Below are 17,222 nucleotides of genomic sequence, written 5' to 3'. Positions count from 1 at the left end.
GCGTGTGTCAGACCTTTCAAAAGTTTAGGTCAGGTTGCTTTTAACAGTTGTTAGTCCATAAATACATAAAAAGTAAAAATCAGCCTTCAAAGTGTCTAAAACAGACAGAAAGCTGAAAGCTCCACGGAGAAAAGTATAAAGTATAAGATAAATATATTGAAATTTATTAGGGTAAATAATAATAATAAAAAAGAAAAATTGCTCTCTTATTATACATCTTGATTCTTGAGTGGATAGTATTTGATTTGTTGTGTGAAAATTGTCTTTGCTTGTTAATTTTGCCAACATCAAGCTTTTTTGTTGTAGGTTGGAGATAAAAGGGGCAACCAGAGCCCATTGAGACACTGTATACACAAACAAAAAAATTCCCCAATAATAATAATTATAAAATTTCAATATCGAACTGACAAAAGAAACAAACTCAAAACGTCATTGTATTATACTTCACTCTTATGGGAAGTAGTTGACAAAAAGCCAGGGGGAGCAATTCAACGTTCGAGTGTTTATTTGGGTGTGGTGACCCTCGGTGGCTGCCGTAGCAAAACAAAAACGTCATTTTGGAGCGAAAGTTTTCGAAAGACATGGCAGCATGCACGGGAGAGGTGGTAGTGTCCTGGTTAAAACTGCCCGACAAATCGTTGATATAATGTCTTGACGAAGTTGTTAACATATCGAAACAACAAGCTGCTGTAAAAATGGAGGGACTGGAGATGTCCGCGATGATACCGGCTCTTCAGGAGCTAGCTAGGTGAGTAACCGGCTACGTTTGGCTAAGCTAAGCTGTTAACAATATGTCAGATTCTGAAACTGCTTCAGGTTGAACCGAGCCCTCCTTTTTAATCACAAGGCACTTACCGACGTTAGTGAAAGACTTTGTTGTGCCATGTTTCTATAAATAACGTAAGACCATGTTGGTATTGGCAGTGCCAGCGCGGCTGAGTACGATCAGGCGGTGCAAAAACCTCGGCAGATCCTCTGCCAGTTCATTGACAGGATACTGACGGATGTGGATGTCGGTAAGTCACGAGTGCCAAGCGCATACAGGAGGTGGACACAACAACAGAAACACCTGACAGCATAGTACATTATTGTTTGTGTTATAATTGTTGTTTTGTATCTTAACTAATATGCATTTCTCCTATTCCTAATCGAACCTGTTAGTCAGTGTGTGACCTTTCAGATTTAACATCTGTGTTCTTCCAGTTGCTCTGGGGCTGAATAAGAAGTCCAGTTCAGAGCCACCCTGTGTGATGCTACTGGACTTTGTGCAGCATATAGTCAAATCCTCATCTCTGATGTTTGCCAGTCCTGCCTGCCAGCCTGCTGAGTATCCAGACACCACACGGAGCTGTACCAGTAGGACACACTCATTACAGCCTTACAATATTACAATAAAGATATCTGAGATTAAAAAATATGCTAAGAATATGATATAAGTGTGGTTATTTGTGTTTCTCTCTTTGTTTTCCACTCTGATGTCTATTCATGCCTCCTTTCATTCAGACTTCAGTAAGTGGGTGGCAGTGCGTTTGCTTCGTGTGGCAGCAGCTCCAGACTGTGACGTCATCCACGGGCGGGTCTCTGCTGTGTTGTGCTCCTTACTTCACACTCTGAGAGTCAGGGCACCATTCATCTTCAGTCACCTCACTCAGGAACTTATATTTCTGGCCCAGGACCTCAGCAACATCCTGTACATCCACATTTACAAACTTGCAGGACGAGGACACACTTTAGGCATTCACACACAGAACCAATGGCCTGTAACCCTCCAGTGCTTCAGTATCTCACCTGGTTGTGCCTCCTCGTACCTCACTCCTTCTCCTCTTTTACTCTCTTCGCCCGCTGCACTGGAGTCGCTGACTGCCGTGACAGTTGGCGTCATAACTGATGCCCTGAGGGGAGTGGTTTCCCGTCATGACCTGAGTGTGGCCTGGGAGACGGCTTGCTCCTTCCTGGCCAACGGCAGCACCAGCCTGAGGAAGATCTCCATGGTGATGCTGAGGCAACTGGTGGAGCTGGGAGGGTTTCCTGAGATGCAGGGCCATGAATTCTTCACAGCCTATCTTCAGTTGCTGGAAACACACTACTATACATGCACAGCAAACACATGCTTAGATGAGAAACAGCCCTATGAAGGGGAGCTGCTACACCTGACTCGCTGTGTGTTTCAATCGTCAGATGCCTCTCACACACACTTTGAGCCCATCTATCTCTCACAAATGTTTGAGTGTGTTTGTACACTCGGAGGAGCAGGCGTCAAGCTGGGGACAGAGGTTACTGAATCACTTTGCCTGCTGTTCACCTTCTTGCTATCTGTTGTCCCAGTTTATGAGAGTGCTGCATTGTTAAGGAGACAGAGAGTCACTGAAGTCAGCAGGACTCTGGCAGGCACCGTTGGAACAGAAAATCAAGCCGAAGTATGACTTTTTAAAATCTATCTTTCTGGTACAGTATGTGTCACGACTTTTTACTCTGGCCATCTTTATAATATCTGTATTGCATGTGTTTTGCAGTGTGCAGAGGGGTTTCTCCGAGCCGCACTGAAGGCTGAGACAGCTGTGGTGATGCAGGACTCAGGAGATGGAGAGACTGCTGCCAAGAAATCCTGCAAATCTGCCCGTACCTCTGTCAGCAAAACAACAAAAACATCATCAGCGTGAGTTCATAAACGTTCAAACTGTTTTCTATTATTACGTACCACTTGTCAGGCTTAGTGTTGCGATATATACATTATGCCTTTGATGAAAACAGCTTGCAGGTGCAAAATGCCATAAAAAAAAAAATTAGCTGAAGCTAGTTTTTTCAAGCAAATTAAACAGTCACTTACTCACATAGTTTTAGGAATTGCCAGTAAAGTTTGATCATAAATCAATAAACCAGATCTTCTGTTTTTAAACAAACAAAAAAAAAAAAGATCTTGACATTTTAACAATCACGTGTCTCTGTGTCCTAAGTGCTTTGGACATGCGTGTCCGGAGCGAGGTCTGGGCTGTGGTGAACAGTCGGCTGGAGGAGCTGCTGACGCTTTTGAACTCAGACTCTGTTGAACCTGAAAGCACACAGACTCTCTCTGCTCTGAAGGGTCTGGCCCTCACGCTCCACCTGGCAGCCCTCTGCTCCTCTCCCACCAAGTAATGAACTGTTTACATATCGTGTCATTCTTTCACTCTTTCTTAAACTTTGTCTTCTCCTTTCTCATGTAGAAATGCCAACTTTCTATTGTTTTCTTTTAATCAACTGATTAGATCAATATCTTAATTTGCTGACGTGCTGCACTTTTGTGACAGGTCTTTGTCACATATTCTGATCCTTTCACTCTTTCTTTCTCTGTCTTTGTGTTAACAGTTCTTCTGCTCCCCTCTGGGTGCCTACTGAGACTCTGGGCAGGGCTCTGAAGAGCTGTCAGTCAGTGTTAGAAGGAGGCTCTCAGCCTGTCTCAAACCAGAACTACTTTCAGTCTGCTGTCCAGGCGACTGTCGAGATCCTTGACTCGGTCTTGTACCTGACAAGTAAGGACAGACACATTAAACATGCAGATCTTGTGGATTTATTTATCTGTTTTTTATGTCACAATAAAATCACACTGTCAGCTCCAGAGCACATCCTTTTGACAAAAGTATGATGACAATTCATTTTGTCCACCTCTTGTGTGTGTGTGTGTATGTGTGTGTGTGAATATAGTGAACAGCCAGAGTGAGGATGGGCTCCAGCGGCGTGTGTGTGCTCTCTTATCTCTTCCCTGGGTTTGCGAGAACAAGTCTGCCTCAGCCTACAAGAGTTCAGGATTCCCCTCCTGGCTTTCTGCCTTGGCTCAAAGATTAAGCCACTGCTACTGTGAGTATCCCTACAGCATCACCACACAGTAACATTTTAGATGAATTTGTTGTCGCCTGCAGCTGATGTCTGGATCAGTTTTGTGAAATCAGGACGCAAGTTCACAATCACTTAAGGAATCCTAAATTTAAATGACTTCACCAGGCTGTGATATCATTGTGAAAACTTAACGTCCAATTTGTGTGTCTTTCCAGTGTCTGAGGTCCAGGTGAACTGTGTGTCGCTGCTGGCTATCCTGCGTCGCGGTGTGTGTGAGACCTGGCGCGTGTGTGTGTTTTCCAAGGCGCTGCAGAATCCAGATGAGGTGGTGAGAGCGGCAGCGGTCAAGGCCTTTCCTCTTCTTCTTCACCACCTGGGAAATACTCATCAGGACCTCATCAGCAGAACTCTGCTGTACGTACACTCCCACGCTTTGCTTTTCATTGTCGGGTTTATCTTTTGGAGTATGACTTATTTCATTGTGTAAACTGGAAATTTTCAGTTCCAGGCTGGAGGACAGTTCAGAACAGGTGAGAAAGGAGGTCGCGAGGGCCATCGGTCAGCTGAGCTGTATCCAATCAGAGCTCTCCCTGCTCAGTGACACTCACGCAGAGTCCACCTGTCCATCCAAAATCCTCTGCCTCTGCCTCAGCCTTGCAACGGAGCATGCTGGGAATGCTTCTCCATCCCTCCGTGCAACTGTTGTCAAGCCCTTTCTGCCGTTGCTCAGACATGAAGCTCCAAGTAGTGTCAAACAAGGTGTTTTGGATTTTATATTTAATATTTTCTTCAATAATGAGCTTACATGATACCCAGTCTGCAGAAAAGTGTGTTTACTTCAGTATACTTGACAGTGCACAGCTGTGATTGTCTTTATTATTCAGTTATTTTCTAGTGCAGTATTATTGCATACAGGTTTGGTAGGAAAGCAGCGATCTTAATTATGTATTTCACTGTTCCAGCTTTCCTAGAAGCTCTGCCCCACCTCTGCCAACATGTGAATCTGACTGGTGGAGACAGCGACTCTCGCGCAGTTCTCTGTGCTCTGATTGGTCTGATGGAGGACTCAGATCCCGTGGTCAGAATACGTTTCAGCCGATCAGTACGTTTCCTGCTAACGGAGACCACAAGAAACTCCGAGCAGGGCTGTCTGAGTGAGGTAAATCATTTCAGTGGTAAGACTCAAACATCTATGCTTTGCACTGAAACTAAAACGTTTTCATTATAAATATGAAGAGCAGAAAATGTGAGCATGAGGTGCAGTGTTAAATTTAAAATTTCGGTGGGTTTATACGTCTCTTCTTCTCACTATCCAGCTCCTGATTGCACGTCTCAAGGAGGCTTTCAACAACGCTAAGCTCAACAGAGACGACGACCTGCGCAACACTCTCATCCTGACTACTGGAGAAATTGGCAGGTATAGATTATACACTATCTATATTACTGCCACTGTCACTCTAGTTAGGTAATATACAGTGGCTTGAATGTGTTCTGTTTTTATTGCTTTTGTAAATGGAATCATGGTCAATATAATACATTACTTAGAAATCTGTTTTCTCTTTGACGTTAAAGAGTTTTTAATGTCAAGTTATATTGACCATGATTCATTTATAAAAGCAGTAAAAGGGGAAAACATCCAAAGGGGTGAATACTTTTTATAGGCACTGTTCCTAAAGTACAGTTCTGAAAAGTGCTTTATAAAACACTATTTTGGTTGAATTTGTTTATTCATTTGTTTTTCCATCCCTCTCATCTTCTGTCAGAGCATCTCAGGGTAGTTTGGTGTCGTTCTCTCTGCTGCGGCTGCTCCACTGTCTGCTGTCCAAGTCGTCCCCGGTGTCTGTAGCAGCTTACACTCAGATCAGAGCTCTGGCTGCCGCCAAAGGCCTTAAACTGCAAACTCTCTTCAGTCAGTACAAGAACCCCATTTGCCAGGTATAAAATCTTCTTAAATTCAATGCAGAAGTTGCTGTTGGAAAGATTTTAGGCCATCTGGTGGGTATTGCTGTAAATAATAATTAATTGTCTCTTCCTCTGTATCTGTACGTAGTTCCTGGTGGAGTCGCTGCACTCGCGTCATGCATCAGCCCTGCGGAGCACGCCTGACCAAGGCAGCGAGTCAGCCAATCAGAGAGAGCTGGCCCTGGACATCCTGGCTCAGATTGCTCACGCTTTTGACTTCCCAGACCTCCACCGCTTCCTCACTGTATGTTCAGTCATGCACGCAGCCATTCTCACAAACAAAACCTTCTTCCGCCTGGTCTTCCAAGCATTTATATTTTTGTGCTCACTTGTATATGCAGAGGACCCTCCAGGTGCTGCTGCCCTACCTGGCAGCAAAGGCAAGCTCTACAGGCTCCTCCCTCATCCGTACATTGGCCAATGAGCTGAAGGCAAACAGGAGAGAGATCCTGATCAACAACTTCAAATACATCTTCAGCCATCTGGTCTGTTCCTGCACCAAGGAGGAGCTGGAGAGGGCCTTCCACTACCTACAGGTTGGTCCCAGCTGTGTTGAAAGACCTTCTCTGACAAGGTCATTAAATAAATGGTTGTTCTCAGCAGTAAATAATTAGATTACCAGAATGATTTATGTTTGTTTTCCTAATGTCCTCGCAGAGTGAGACAGAGATTGAACTGGGTTCCCTGCTAAGGCAAGACTTCCAGGGTCTCCACAACGAGCTGCTGCTGCGCCTTGGAGAGCACTACCAGCAGGTTGAGACACAGACACATGAAAACTCAAATTCCCCTGCAAAGTCTTCACTTATGTGCTTTAAAAACTAGTTATCTTTCCCATGTATGTTTTATGATTCTGTTTACCGTAGGTGTTCAATGGCCTGGCAATCCTGGCCTCCTTTGCATCCAATGATGACCCGTACCGGGGTCCCAGAGACATCACTACCCCCGAACACATGGTACATTCCAGTGTAACATACGGTTTGACACCCTTATGTTGTGCTTTGACTAAATAGATAGTTTGGAGTTTTTTATTTATTTGTTTATTTTATTTATATTTTTTATAACAGATATGCTCAAATGTAACTCAGTCTTACAAATTATAATAATTACAAAGTTTGTCAATTGTCTGTCTTTCACTGTGCGGCAGGCTGACTACCTTCAGCCGAAGCTGCTGGGAATTCTCGCCTTTTTCAACATGCAGCTGCTCAGCTCCAGCGCAGGAGAGAAGGACCGCAAAAAGCTGGTGAGTGATCCACTACTGAGAACTAATCTAATAACTGCATATTTAACAACCTATCACGATAGTCAGAGGGTTTAATGAGGCCCTCGTAGTGTCCATTTAGTTTAGTGAGAATCACTCAGATCCTTTCACTTAAAAGCATTTTGTGTCTGAGTGGGGAAATGTCGTTTGTCCACTGCAGCTCCTCTTGATTTGTAACAGGCCTCGTCTGTTTTCTCTTCTCTGTGCAGGCTTTGACAAGTGTGATGGCTCTGATGCGACTGATGGGCTCCAAACACATCAGCTCTGTCAGAGTGAAGATGATGACAACGCTCCGCACCGGCCTCCGATACAGAGAGGACTTCCCTCTGCTCTGCTGCCAGTCAGTACACGCTCAGACCCTCACTCTGGCATTTACCACATCAAACCTATACTCAAACTCAACAATAATACTTAAACGTAACCATGTCTCCTTTTAAATATATTTACCAGCCGACTGACCAAAACAACCATATGTAAGCCTTTGATTACAAACTTCATAAGACCTTTAATCAACTATCTTTGTCTACTGCCTGTGCGAACAGGACCTGGGATTGTTTTGTGAGGAGCGTGGAGCCTGCACACCTGGGCCCTCTACTGAGTCATGTGATTGTTGCTCTCCTCCCCTTGATCCCTCTGCAGCCCAAAGAGACCTCTGCCATTATCCATTTCCTCATACTGGACAACAGGTAACACACACACACACAGACAAAGTTAAACATTGAACCCATCAATTGAAAACTAAACAGTATTTTTCACGGTTTTCCTACTTTCTTAAAACATGGTCAATCACCATTTTTCACCATTCTTTCTTGTGAGTCCACACATTACAGTGATTTGTGCTTTGCAAAGACTTGCGACACTGTCATTATCCCTTAAAAATGTTTGCAACATCAAAAACTTTGAGTGAACCCAAAGAAAAGTGTCTGTGATTTAATGCAGCTAAATCTGTTACAGGGAAGAAGTCAACGACTACCTCCACGAGATTTACTTTCTACCAGACCACCCCGAGTTAAAGGACATCCACACTGTTCTGCAGGATTACAAGAAGGTCAGTATGGATGTAGGGATGGTCATGATTATTATGAGTGCAATGAAGGATAGTATACAGCAACAAATATTGGTGTTAAAGTTGAAAATATACAACAAATAGTGATATGTCCTGTCTGATTCCACCCAGCTGACAGCCAGCAGCAGCGACCTGGCCGCAGCGCTGCAGCTCTCTATGAGAGCCGTGCAACATGAAAACGTTGACGTGAGGATTCATGCACTCACCAGCCTCAGGGACATGATGCACAGCAAGCAGGTACTGTAACCCGCAGGTGCATGTTGTTAGATGAGGTCTCAACAAAGTAAACTTGTTGCTTGTATACTACTTGTCTTTGACACCTACCTGGCCACAGTCCTGCAAATAAACTGTAATGCTCCATACTTTACAATAAATTTTTTTTTGTGTGTGTGTGTGTTGTGGACTGCAGGAGTGGCTGCTGCGGCAGGTTTGTGCAAGTGAAGCGGTGGAGCCAGTCATCTCCAACTTGGTGTCAGTGTTGTTGAAGGGCTGCCAGGACTCGTCCCCAGAGGCCAGACTCCTCTGTGGGGAGTGTCTGGGGGAGCTGGGGGCCGTGGACCCGGGACGTCTGGACTTGTCGCACACACACACCCATGGTGACGGCAACACATTTGTGGTAAGCTAGGCTTGACCATCTCTGAGCAATGTATAATACATTAACAGAGTGTATCTAATAGCACAATATGCGCACATAGCCATACACAATCACAGTCACTGAAATATGTAAATGTTTTCCTGCATTACAGAGTGGGGTTGATGATGCCAACTTTGCCCATGACCTGCTGACTGAACTCACCAGGACTTTCCTGGCTTATGCTGATGATGTGAGAGCACAGGACTCAGCTGCCTATGCTATTCAGGTACACACACACACATAGAGTGTGCCTCTCTCTGTTTTGGCTTTTATCTATTGTATGTTTATCTATGTCTTTTGCTTTCATTGGCACTGTAGGAGCTGCTGTCTATCTTTGAGTGTCGTGAGGGACGGGCCGACTCTGCAGGTCGGCGTCTGTGGAGGAGGTTCCCAGAGCAGATCCAAGAAATACTGGAGCCTCACCTCAACAGCAGGTGCTGATCCTTTCTTGTAATGGTCCACAAAAATTCAGCAGATGAAATCCCTCAAGTGATACTTATTTTTCTTCTTTGTCCTCCTTCTTTCCTTCTCTTTCTTCTTTCTTCCCTGTCCACCTGCAGATATAAGAGCAGCCAGAAGCAGGTGAACTGGTCTAAACTGAAGAAGCCAGTGTACTTAAGCAACAGAGGCAGCAGGTTCTCTGATTGGTCAGCCACCTGGGCCGGATACCTCATCAGCAAGGTTAGCCGAGCTTTCTTTGAATTTAGCAGAGCCGAACGGCCCAGCTTTTGTCTCTTTGTCCTTCAAGTCACAGGTTTTAGCAGCTGGTTTTGTGTTTCTCCAGGTGAGACATGAGCTGGCCAGTAAGGTGTTCAGCTGCTGCAGTTTCATCATCAAACACGACTACAAGGTCACAATCTACCTGCTGCCTCATATTCTGCTGTACATGCTGCTGGGCTGCACACCTTCAGAGCAACAAGAGGTGAGGACACGTCTGTACGTTCACTCACGCACAAGAAGATAAGAAGACGTTTCAATAATAACACACCTTCTTCCAGGTAACGGAGGAGATGCTGGCTGTACTAACAGAGGGTGATGGACGAGGACGGGTGTGCGTCCAAGAGACAGCCTCGAGCCTATCACAGCTCAGCATTCAAACCGTGTTCAGCATGTTGTCTCACCTCACACAGTGGAGCCGCCACATCCTCTACTCCAAATCCAAACACAACGGTAAGAGACTTGTTCCCCCAGTATACACAATACACACAATATCTGAGGTAGTCAGTGATAAGTTCAAAAACACTTGCATCTCAGTTTCGATGAACTGTGTGTGAAATGTGTTATCCCAGAGAGTGGGGATTATCAGCGTGTGGTGGCCTTCCTGAAGGGTATTCCACAGGACCTCCTGGCCAAGGCCTCTCTGCGATCCAAAGCATACACCCGTGCCCTCATGCACTTTGAAGCCTACATCCTCGAAAATAAAGAGAACATCCAGGACCATCTCACCTTCCTGCAGGTGAGTAAGAGTGTAGTGAACTAAAAAATCTTTGCTGATGCAGTTTGATAGTTAACTACTTTTAGTCCATGTTGTTTGACAGAGTTGTGGTTGAAGGAAAGTTGCAACTCTGTGAATGTATGAGATACATTTTGGTGTGTGTTGGTTGTCGCAGACACTGTATGCTGCAATGCATGAGCCTGATGGAGTGAGGGGGGTCAACGCCCTGAGGAGGGAAGCGCCGTCGCTAAGGGAACAGATACTGGAGCATGAGAGCATTGGCCTGCTCCGAGATGCCACCGCCTGTTACGACCGGGCTATACAACTGGAGTCAGACCAGGTACACACACGCACACCAGTGTTCACATAGCGCTTGTGTGTATGTTTTCTTACACTGTTGTGTCTTTCTTGAATTCTTTCTCTATTTGATCGTTTTCACTGTCCCTTTGTGTATAGATTGGTCACTATCATGGGGTGATGACCTCTATGCTCGGCCTGGGACAGCTGTCCACAGTCATCACTCAGGTTAATGGAGTACTGGCCAACAAGTGAGACACGCACACACACACACACACACACACACACACACACACACACACACACACACACACACAAAAACAGAAACAACAATCACTTATGGCCCTGATTCCTCACTAAGGGTAAGCAAAGTTAAACACACTTTAACTGTAGATGGGGAACAAATCAATTGTTTATCATAATGTTTATGTTGATTTTGTGCCTTGACCTCTAGTAACTAGTATCTAGTATCTACATGTTACTACTTAAATAACATGTAGGTTAATCAAAAAGGATGTGGCAGGTACATTGCTGGATGTTATTGTGCGTAGCCATTAAACTAATTGTGGTATTTAACTAACTTAGGTTCAAGTGAACTGAACTTTGTGTACACATTTAGGCACCAGTGGAAATCGGAGCTCAACACTTACAGAGTGGAAGCAGCCTGGAAACTTGGGAAATGGGACCTGCTGGAGGATTACTTAAGTTCAGGTAAGCAACCTGAAGATGACACTTTGTTTAGCTTTGGTAACTTGTGATGTGTATTTTTCATTATTGTTGACATTTTCTACACAAAACAACAAAATGCCTGAGCAGTAATTGCACTGCTATTTGCACTTGTGACTCCAGACAGTCAGTCCAATACCTGGGGCGTTCGGCTCGGCCAGTTGCTGTTGTCAGCTAAGAAGCAGGATGGCGAGGCTTTCTATGAGAAGCTGAAGCTCGTGAGGAAGGAACAGGTCGTCCCTCTGTCTGCAGCCAGCTATGAGTGTGGAACCTACCAGCGAGGATACGAGTATATTGTCAGGTCTGTGGTTTAGGTCTGTTGTCAGTCCTTGGTCATCAGCAGCAAAGACTTGTGATTCTAAAAACTGTGTCTGTGTGTTTAGGCTCCACATGCTAAGCGAGTTGGAGCACACTTTTACTGAGCTGCAGAAACAGAAGGAACGCTCTGCCCCCAGTCTCAGCCAGCTGCCGCCCCATTGGTCAGATCGACTGGAGATGACCCAGAATTCCTTTAGGGCCAAGGAGCCAGTCCTGGCTCTCCGTCGTGCCCTGCTCAGTCTGGGATCACAGTAAGGACATATCTGCAGACACACACACACACATTATTACTTAAGTTACATTATCACATGTCCAGCTCTCTCCTCATTATGTCCCTCTGCATTTTTTTCTTGATGTAACCTAAGAAATGTCTGAACAATATCAACATGTCAGTGTTTGTTTCTTAGATATATAATCCTTTTTTGACTTATGCGTATGACTTAACTTATGCGTACACCTACAGGCTCCTTGGTCTGTGTCTTTTTTTCTATTAATTATTCAATAAAAGCTGTCAAAGCGTGTAAATCTGAACAAAGTCTGTGCCAGTTACCCAAGTCCAGACCACATCACAAATCCAGTTCTTGCATTTGCTCTGCAGGTCTGTGTGTCAGGAGCTGGTAGAGGAGTGCTGGCTACAGAGCGCTCGAGTGGCCAGGAAGGCAGGACACCACCAGACGGCTTTCAACGCTCTTCTGAACGCAGAGAACACACATCCGGCCGAGCTAGTGACTGAGAAGGCCAAGTGGCTTTGGTCCAAGGTAAAAGCAGCCTACAGTATAAATACAGAGTAGGGACCAGATTTCTTGTGTGTTGTTTTGCCTGCTGGGATACTTTTCGCTTTGTATTTTGAATCTGCAAATCTCACTGTACACAGACACGCACATACACAAAACAACACTAAAAAACTCTTCTGTGTTGGTCTGTCATCAGGGAGATGTGCACCAGGCCCTGATCGTCCTGCAAAAAGGTGTGGCCCAATGTTTTCCTGATGATCAGCCCTTAACAGACCCCCGCAGCCTGCAGACCAAAGGCAAGGCCATGCTGCTGGTGGGACGCTTCATGGAGGAGACGGCCAACTTTGAGTCAAACGCCATCATGAAAACATACAAGGTACAAGCCACAGAAGGAATGAACCACAGGAAGTGCAGGAAAGTCAAAGGCTCTGATTAAAAGTGACCAGTGAGTTTTTAAAAAACACTGGACATCATGAATACGAAATTGCATATCACAGGCCTCCGCTCATGTTCATTTTCAGACTACAACTAGGGCAACTCCTACGTTGCAGCTGCTTATCAAGGACGCCCAAAAAGCCATGATGTTTAAAGTGTGTTTGTTGTGTTTTTTTTAGGATGTGACAAACCTTCTGCCTGAGTGGGAGGATGGAAACTTTTACTTGGCCAAATACTACGACAAAGTGATGCCAATGGTGACTGATAACAAGCTGGAGAAACAGGGGAACCTTATCCGATATATTGTCACGTACTTTGGAAAGTAAGAACAGATATTTATTTTGTTTTATTTTATTGAGATCAAAGTTGACCAAATGCTGTTCTAACTTTACTCCACCTCGGACCCATTAGTTTCTTCATTAGTCATTTAATTAGGGTTGTTTCCCTTCCAGAGCCTTGCAGTACGGAAACCAGTACATCTACCAGGCCATGCCTCGCATGCTGTCTCTCTGGCTGGATTTTGGAGCCAAAGTGTGTGAATGTGAGAAAGGTGAGTGGCCAAGATTTCCTGTCTTAAGTGTTAAATAAAGATTCACACAGCAGCCCCAACACTTCACGTCTGTTTACTTCAAGCTTTTCAAACACCTGCTAACAATGAAATTCTGTCTATGTATTCCTGCACCTCAGCTGGGCGAGCAGACAGACAGATGCGACAGGAACTGGGCAAAATCAACACAGCGGTGAGCGAGCACTGTGCCAACTTGGCGCCGTACCAGTTCCTTACGGCTTTCTCCCAGCTCATCTCCAGGGTGTGTCACTCCAGCGATGAGGTCTTCACTGTCCTCATGACCATCGTGGCCAAAGTCTTCCTGGCGTACCCCCAGCAGGCTATGTGGCTAATGACTGCTGTCTCCAAGGTCGGTTTTGCTAATGTTATAAGTCCAGTACCATATTTTGTGTGATTATTGAAAGGCCAGATATTTCAGTGCCTGCACAAACTCACAGGAGAGATAAATAGTGTTTCTGAAAATTATCACATACGCTCCTGACTTTGTGTTTATGGGTTTGTTTGTTTTTTTTTGTCAGTCTTCCTACCCCATGCGCATGAACCGCTGTAATCAGATTCTTAAAAAAGCGATCAGTCTCAAACAGTCTCTGGAGAAATTCATTGGAGACGCCAACAGGCTGACTGACAAACTGCTGGAGCTCTGCAACAAGCCGGTATACACATACAAACAAATACAATATACACAACATACACAGACAATATATAAAAATAGCACCAGATATATATTTCTGAATGTGCCCTGCAGGTGGATGGTAACAGCACCACCCTCAGCATGAGCATTCACTTCAAGCAGCTCAAACGTCTGGTGGAGGAGCCGACCTTCAGCCAGATTCTGATCCCGCTACAGTCGGTGCTCATCCCTACGCTGCCTTCGACAGGCGGGGCAAACACACAGCACGACGCCTTCCCCGGACACTGGGCCTACCTGGATGGCTTCGAAGACACTGTAAGAAAAAGAGAGTGAGGGTGTAGATTATTCTTGTCATAAATATTTTGGCAGGAAGGTTCCCTGATGACATCAACCAAGGTTACAAAACCATTTTTCAGGCAGAGCCAATAGCACTCATACAGTAACATGTTTTTAAGATCACAAAAATCGTCTCTATGTGGCATTTGCCTTGCAACCCTGTGCACTGTATTTGTAGGTGGAGATCTTGGCCTCCTTGCAGAAGCCTAAAAAGATAAGTCTGAAGGGTTCAGATGGGAGAAGCTACACCATGATGTGTAAACCTAAAGATGACCTGAGGAAGGACTGCAGACTCATGGAGTTCAACTGCCTCATCAACAAGGTGTGTGTGCTATTTGGTATATTTGTTTACCTCTACAATCTTTTCAGTTATATTACGATACTATATTTATACCATCTGTACATGGTTTCTGTGTGTGTTTGTATATGTGTAGTGCCTACGTAAAGACGCTGAGTCAAGGCGGAGGGAGCTACATATTCGTACCTACGCTGTGATTCCCCTCAATGAGGAGTGCGGCATCATCGAATGGGTCAACAACACTGCTGGGCTTCGGCACATTCTCACCAAACTGTATAAGGAGAGAGGTATCCTCACGCATGAAGCTTTAAAATAAAGGCAGAGATAAACCAGCTGTTTTGAGAATTTCATTTGGTTGTGTGTGTTTTTAGGTATCTACTTGTCAGGTAAAGAGCTCAGGAAGCTTATTCTACCAAAGACAGCTCCCTTTGAGGAGAAGCTACGAATCCACAAGGAGGTGCTGTGTGCTCGACACCTCCCTGTATTCCACGAATGGTTTCTCCGGACCTTCCCTGACCCCACGTCATGGTACGAGTCACCCCACATCTCTCCCACAATTACACTTAAAGTGGCCACTTTTTTACAAGCCACATCTTGTTTTATCTGTCTACATTAGCACTTTTGAGAAGAGCAGATTTGGTGCTGGATTTAAAAAATTGAGTTTTTGGAAGGTTGTAAATTTGAAAATCCCACATTATGCTGCTCATTGTGTTTGTTTACAGGTACAGCAGTCGTTCTGCGTACTGCCGCTCCACTGCTGTGATGTCAATGGTGGGCTATATCTTGGGTTTGGGAGACCGCCACGGAGAAAACATCCTCTTTGACTCTTTCACTGGGGAATGTGTTCACGTCGACTTCAACTGCCTCTTTAACAAGGTTTGTCTTTGTCCCAAATTAAATATTAAAAATTTTAATGTTTAATTGTAATTAACATTTTACATTTTGTCTATAGAAATCAGGAAAAAAAAGAATAGAAATAGAAATGTATATGTTGTTTTCATTTATGACTATTTCTGTTTACTCCCTTTTCACTGCATTTTTCTCATGCTCCTTCTCGCCCTCTCCACTAGGGGGAGACATTTGATGTGCCTGAGGTTGTTCCCTTCCGTCTGACCCAAAACATGGTCCATGCTATGGGACCCATGGGCACCGAAGGCCTCTTCAGACAGGCCTGTGAGGTCACACTGAGACTAATGAGAGACCAGAGAGAGCCGCTCATGAGGTACACACACACACACACAAAAACTTAATGATTATCGAATAATACTTCTTCATAATCTCAGTACACACATAAAATGGTGTGTTTAAATAGAACTAAAACTGTGCTTGAAAAACACTGACTTGAGTAAGTTTGCTAAGCAAGAACCAATTAACAAGCTAAATTTATGTTCAAGACCAAACTGAAATCAGTGGATTTCATATGTACTTGGCGTTTGACCCTTAATACATGATTATATTGTGTCTGTGTTTTTTTTCTGTTACTACGTTATAAAGTGACTTTAAACAATGTTTCTAAATTCAGTATTTCTCATTTTAATTTTCTATCTAAGTGTGCTTAAGACCTTCCTTCATGACCCGCTGGTGGAGTGGAGCAAACAAGCCAAAGGACTTTCCAAAGCTCACGCCAATGAGACTGGAGAGATAGTTAATGAAAAGGTATGTGCATGTTTTGGAGTTTTTCCTCTGGAAGTTTGTTTATATCGATTTACAGCAGCGTGTGTGCAGGTCTAATGTCACATTTTTGGAATTAATATTACTGGATTGTCTTATATTTCCCTCTTCTTCTCTGCCAGGCTAAAACCCATGTGTGTGACATCGAGCAGCGTCTGCAGGGAGTGATAAAGAGCAGAAATAAAGTGCTGGGTCTTCCTCTGTCTATAGAGGGGCATGTCCACTACCTTATACAGGAAGCTACAGACGACAAACTGCTCTGTCAGATGTATCTAGGTTGGGGGCCCTACCTATAAAACACACACCTACACCTACAAAATGGGAGGACAGCATTTTGTAGGCAGTTCAGGAGGATTATGGATGCTTCACAATGATAAAATGCCTACACAGGGCAACTTTAAGTGCTATTATGTGGCTCACAGCATGTAAAAAAAAAAAAAGAAATATCTGCACAGTAAGAACATAAAAATATAAAAGCATAAAAATATTCCACACATTAAAAGGCCTTTACCTTTTGTAACACCATTTGTTAGTTTTGCTATTTCCATCATTGTTTAAAGTTTCCCGTTTTCTGGAAACAATGGATATGTGTTCCATCACTGTACAGTATCTTAATATATTAGTAGCATCTTGTAATAAAGGGTGAGTTTTCCTTATTTTATTTTGTAGGTAAATGTGTCTGTAAGAAGTGTGTCTTCTAATCTCTTAACCCTCCTTAGATTCACTCTAGCAGTCAAGACTGTCAGATGATTGTTTTAATCCCCTCTCTCCTCTCTCTGTTTCACTCTTGCACACACCCAATGGCCCAATCGGCTCACGTTTTTCCACACAAGCGCCTATTAGAGCTAAGTGTTTGCTTATGAGAGCCTTAAGAGGCTGAGGACAGCTGGGTGAGGATACCAGCATGAAGTAAAGGTAGTGGAGGTTCTTGTTCAGTCATGAGTTCAGACACTCAGAAGGTCACTGTATTTTTGATCATTACTTTTCTCCTTTTTGTCAATGCTTGGCTGCTGTTGCAACTTTTTGGATAGAGGCCGTTA

The 17,222-nt window shown here is 44.2% G+C and overlaps 1 protein-coding gene across 1 annotated transcript; it reads left to right on the top strand.

The window, feature by feature from the left end:
* The first annotated feature begins 581 nt into the window (after window positions 1-581).
* atr (ATR serine/threonine kinase) lies at window positions 582-16,821 on the top strand. The gene is made up of 48 exons (XM_041061208.1): window positions 582-748; window positions 925-1,016; window positions 1,204-1,356; window positions 1,504-2,417; window positions 2,514-2,656; window positions 2,955-3,131; window positions 3,346-3,509; window positions 3,682-3,834; window positions 4,029-4,227; window positions 4,316-4,572; window positions 4,776-4,972; window positions 5,130-5,230; window positions 5,577-5,748; window positions 5,864-6,019; window positions 6,117-6,311; window positions 6,433-6,528; window positions 6,639-6,728; window positions 6,920-7,015; window positions 7,243-7,373; window positions 7,576-7,719; window positions 7,988-8,081; window positions 8,211-8,336; window positions 8,509-8,715; window positions 8,846-8,959; window positions 9,052-9,167; window positions 9,294-9,414; window positions 9,518-9,655; window positions 9,732-9,903; window positions 10,023-10,189; window positions 10,344-10,508; window positions 10,625-10,716; window positions 11,085-11,176; window positions 11,315-11,492; window positions 11,575-11,760; window positions 12,108-12,267; window positions 12,440-12,619; window positions 12,858-13,000; window positions 13,131-13,228; window positions 13,366-13,595; window positions 13,765-13,899; window positions 13,992-14,192; window positions 14,392-14,535; window positions 14,648-14,798; window positions 14,883-15,039; window positions 15,234-15,387; window positions 15,582-15,733; window positions 16,062-16,167; window positions 16,305-16,821. The coding sequence occupies exons 1-48, from the start codon at window positions 696-698 to the stop codon at window positions 16,476-16,478; spliced, it is 7,836 nt and encodes a 2,611-aa protein (XP_040917142.1). The 5' UTR covers window positions 582-695; the 3' UTR covers window positions 16,479-16,821.
* Window positions 16,822-17,222: the final 401 nt, after the last annotated feature.

The sequence above is a fragment of the Toxotes jaculatrix genome, chromosome 17 (genome assembly GCF_017976425.1).
Source record: "Toxotes jaculatrix isolate fToxJac2 chromosome 17, fToxJac2.pri, whole genome shotgun sequence".
Classification (NCBI taxonomy): domain Eukaryota; kingdom Metazoa; phylum Chordata; class Actinopteri; family Toxotidae; genus Toxotes; species Toxotes jaculatrix.
Note: the sequence above shows the minus strand (reverse complement) of the source record. Positions and strands in the feature narration are given on the sequence as shown.

Coding starts and splice junctions, on each gene's coding strand:
- atr (XM_041061208.1), top strand. CDS start 696: ATGGAGGGACTGGAGATGTCCGCGATGATACCGGCTCTTCAGGAGCTA. Junction 6,312..6,432: donor GGGCCTTCCACTACCTACAG/GTTGGTCCCAGC, acceptor ATGTCCTCGCAG/AGTGAGACAGAGATTGAACT. Junction 11,493..11,574: donor GGATACGAGTATATTGTCAG/GTCTGTGGTTTA, acceptor CTGTGTGTTTAG/GCTCCACATGCTAAGCGAGT.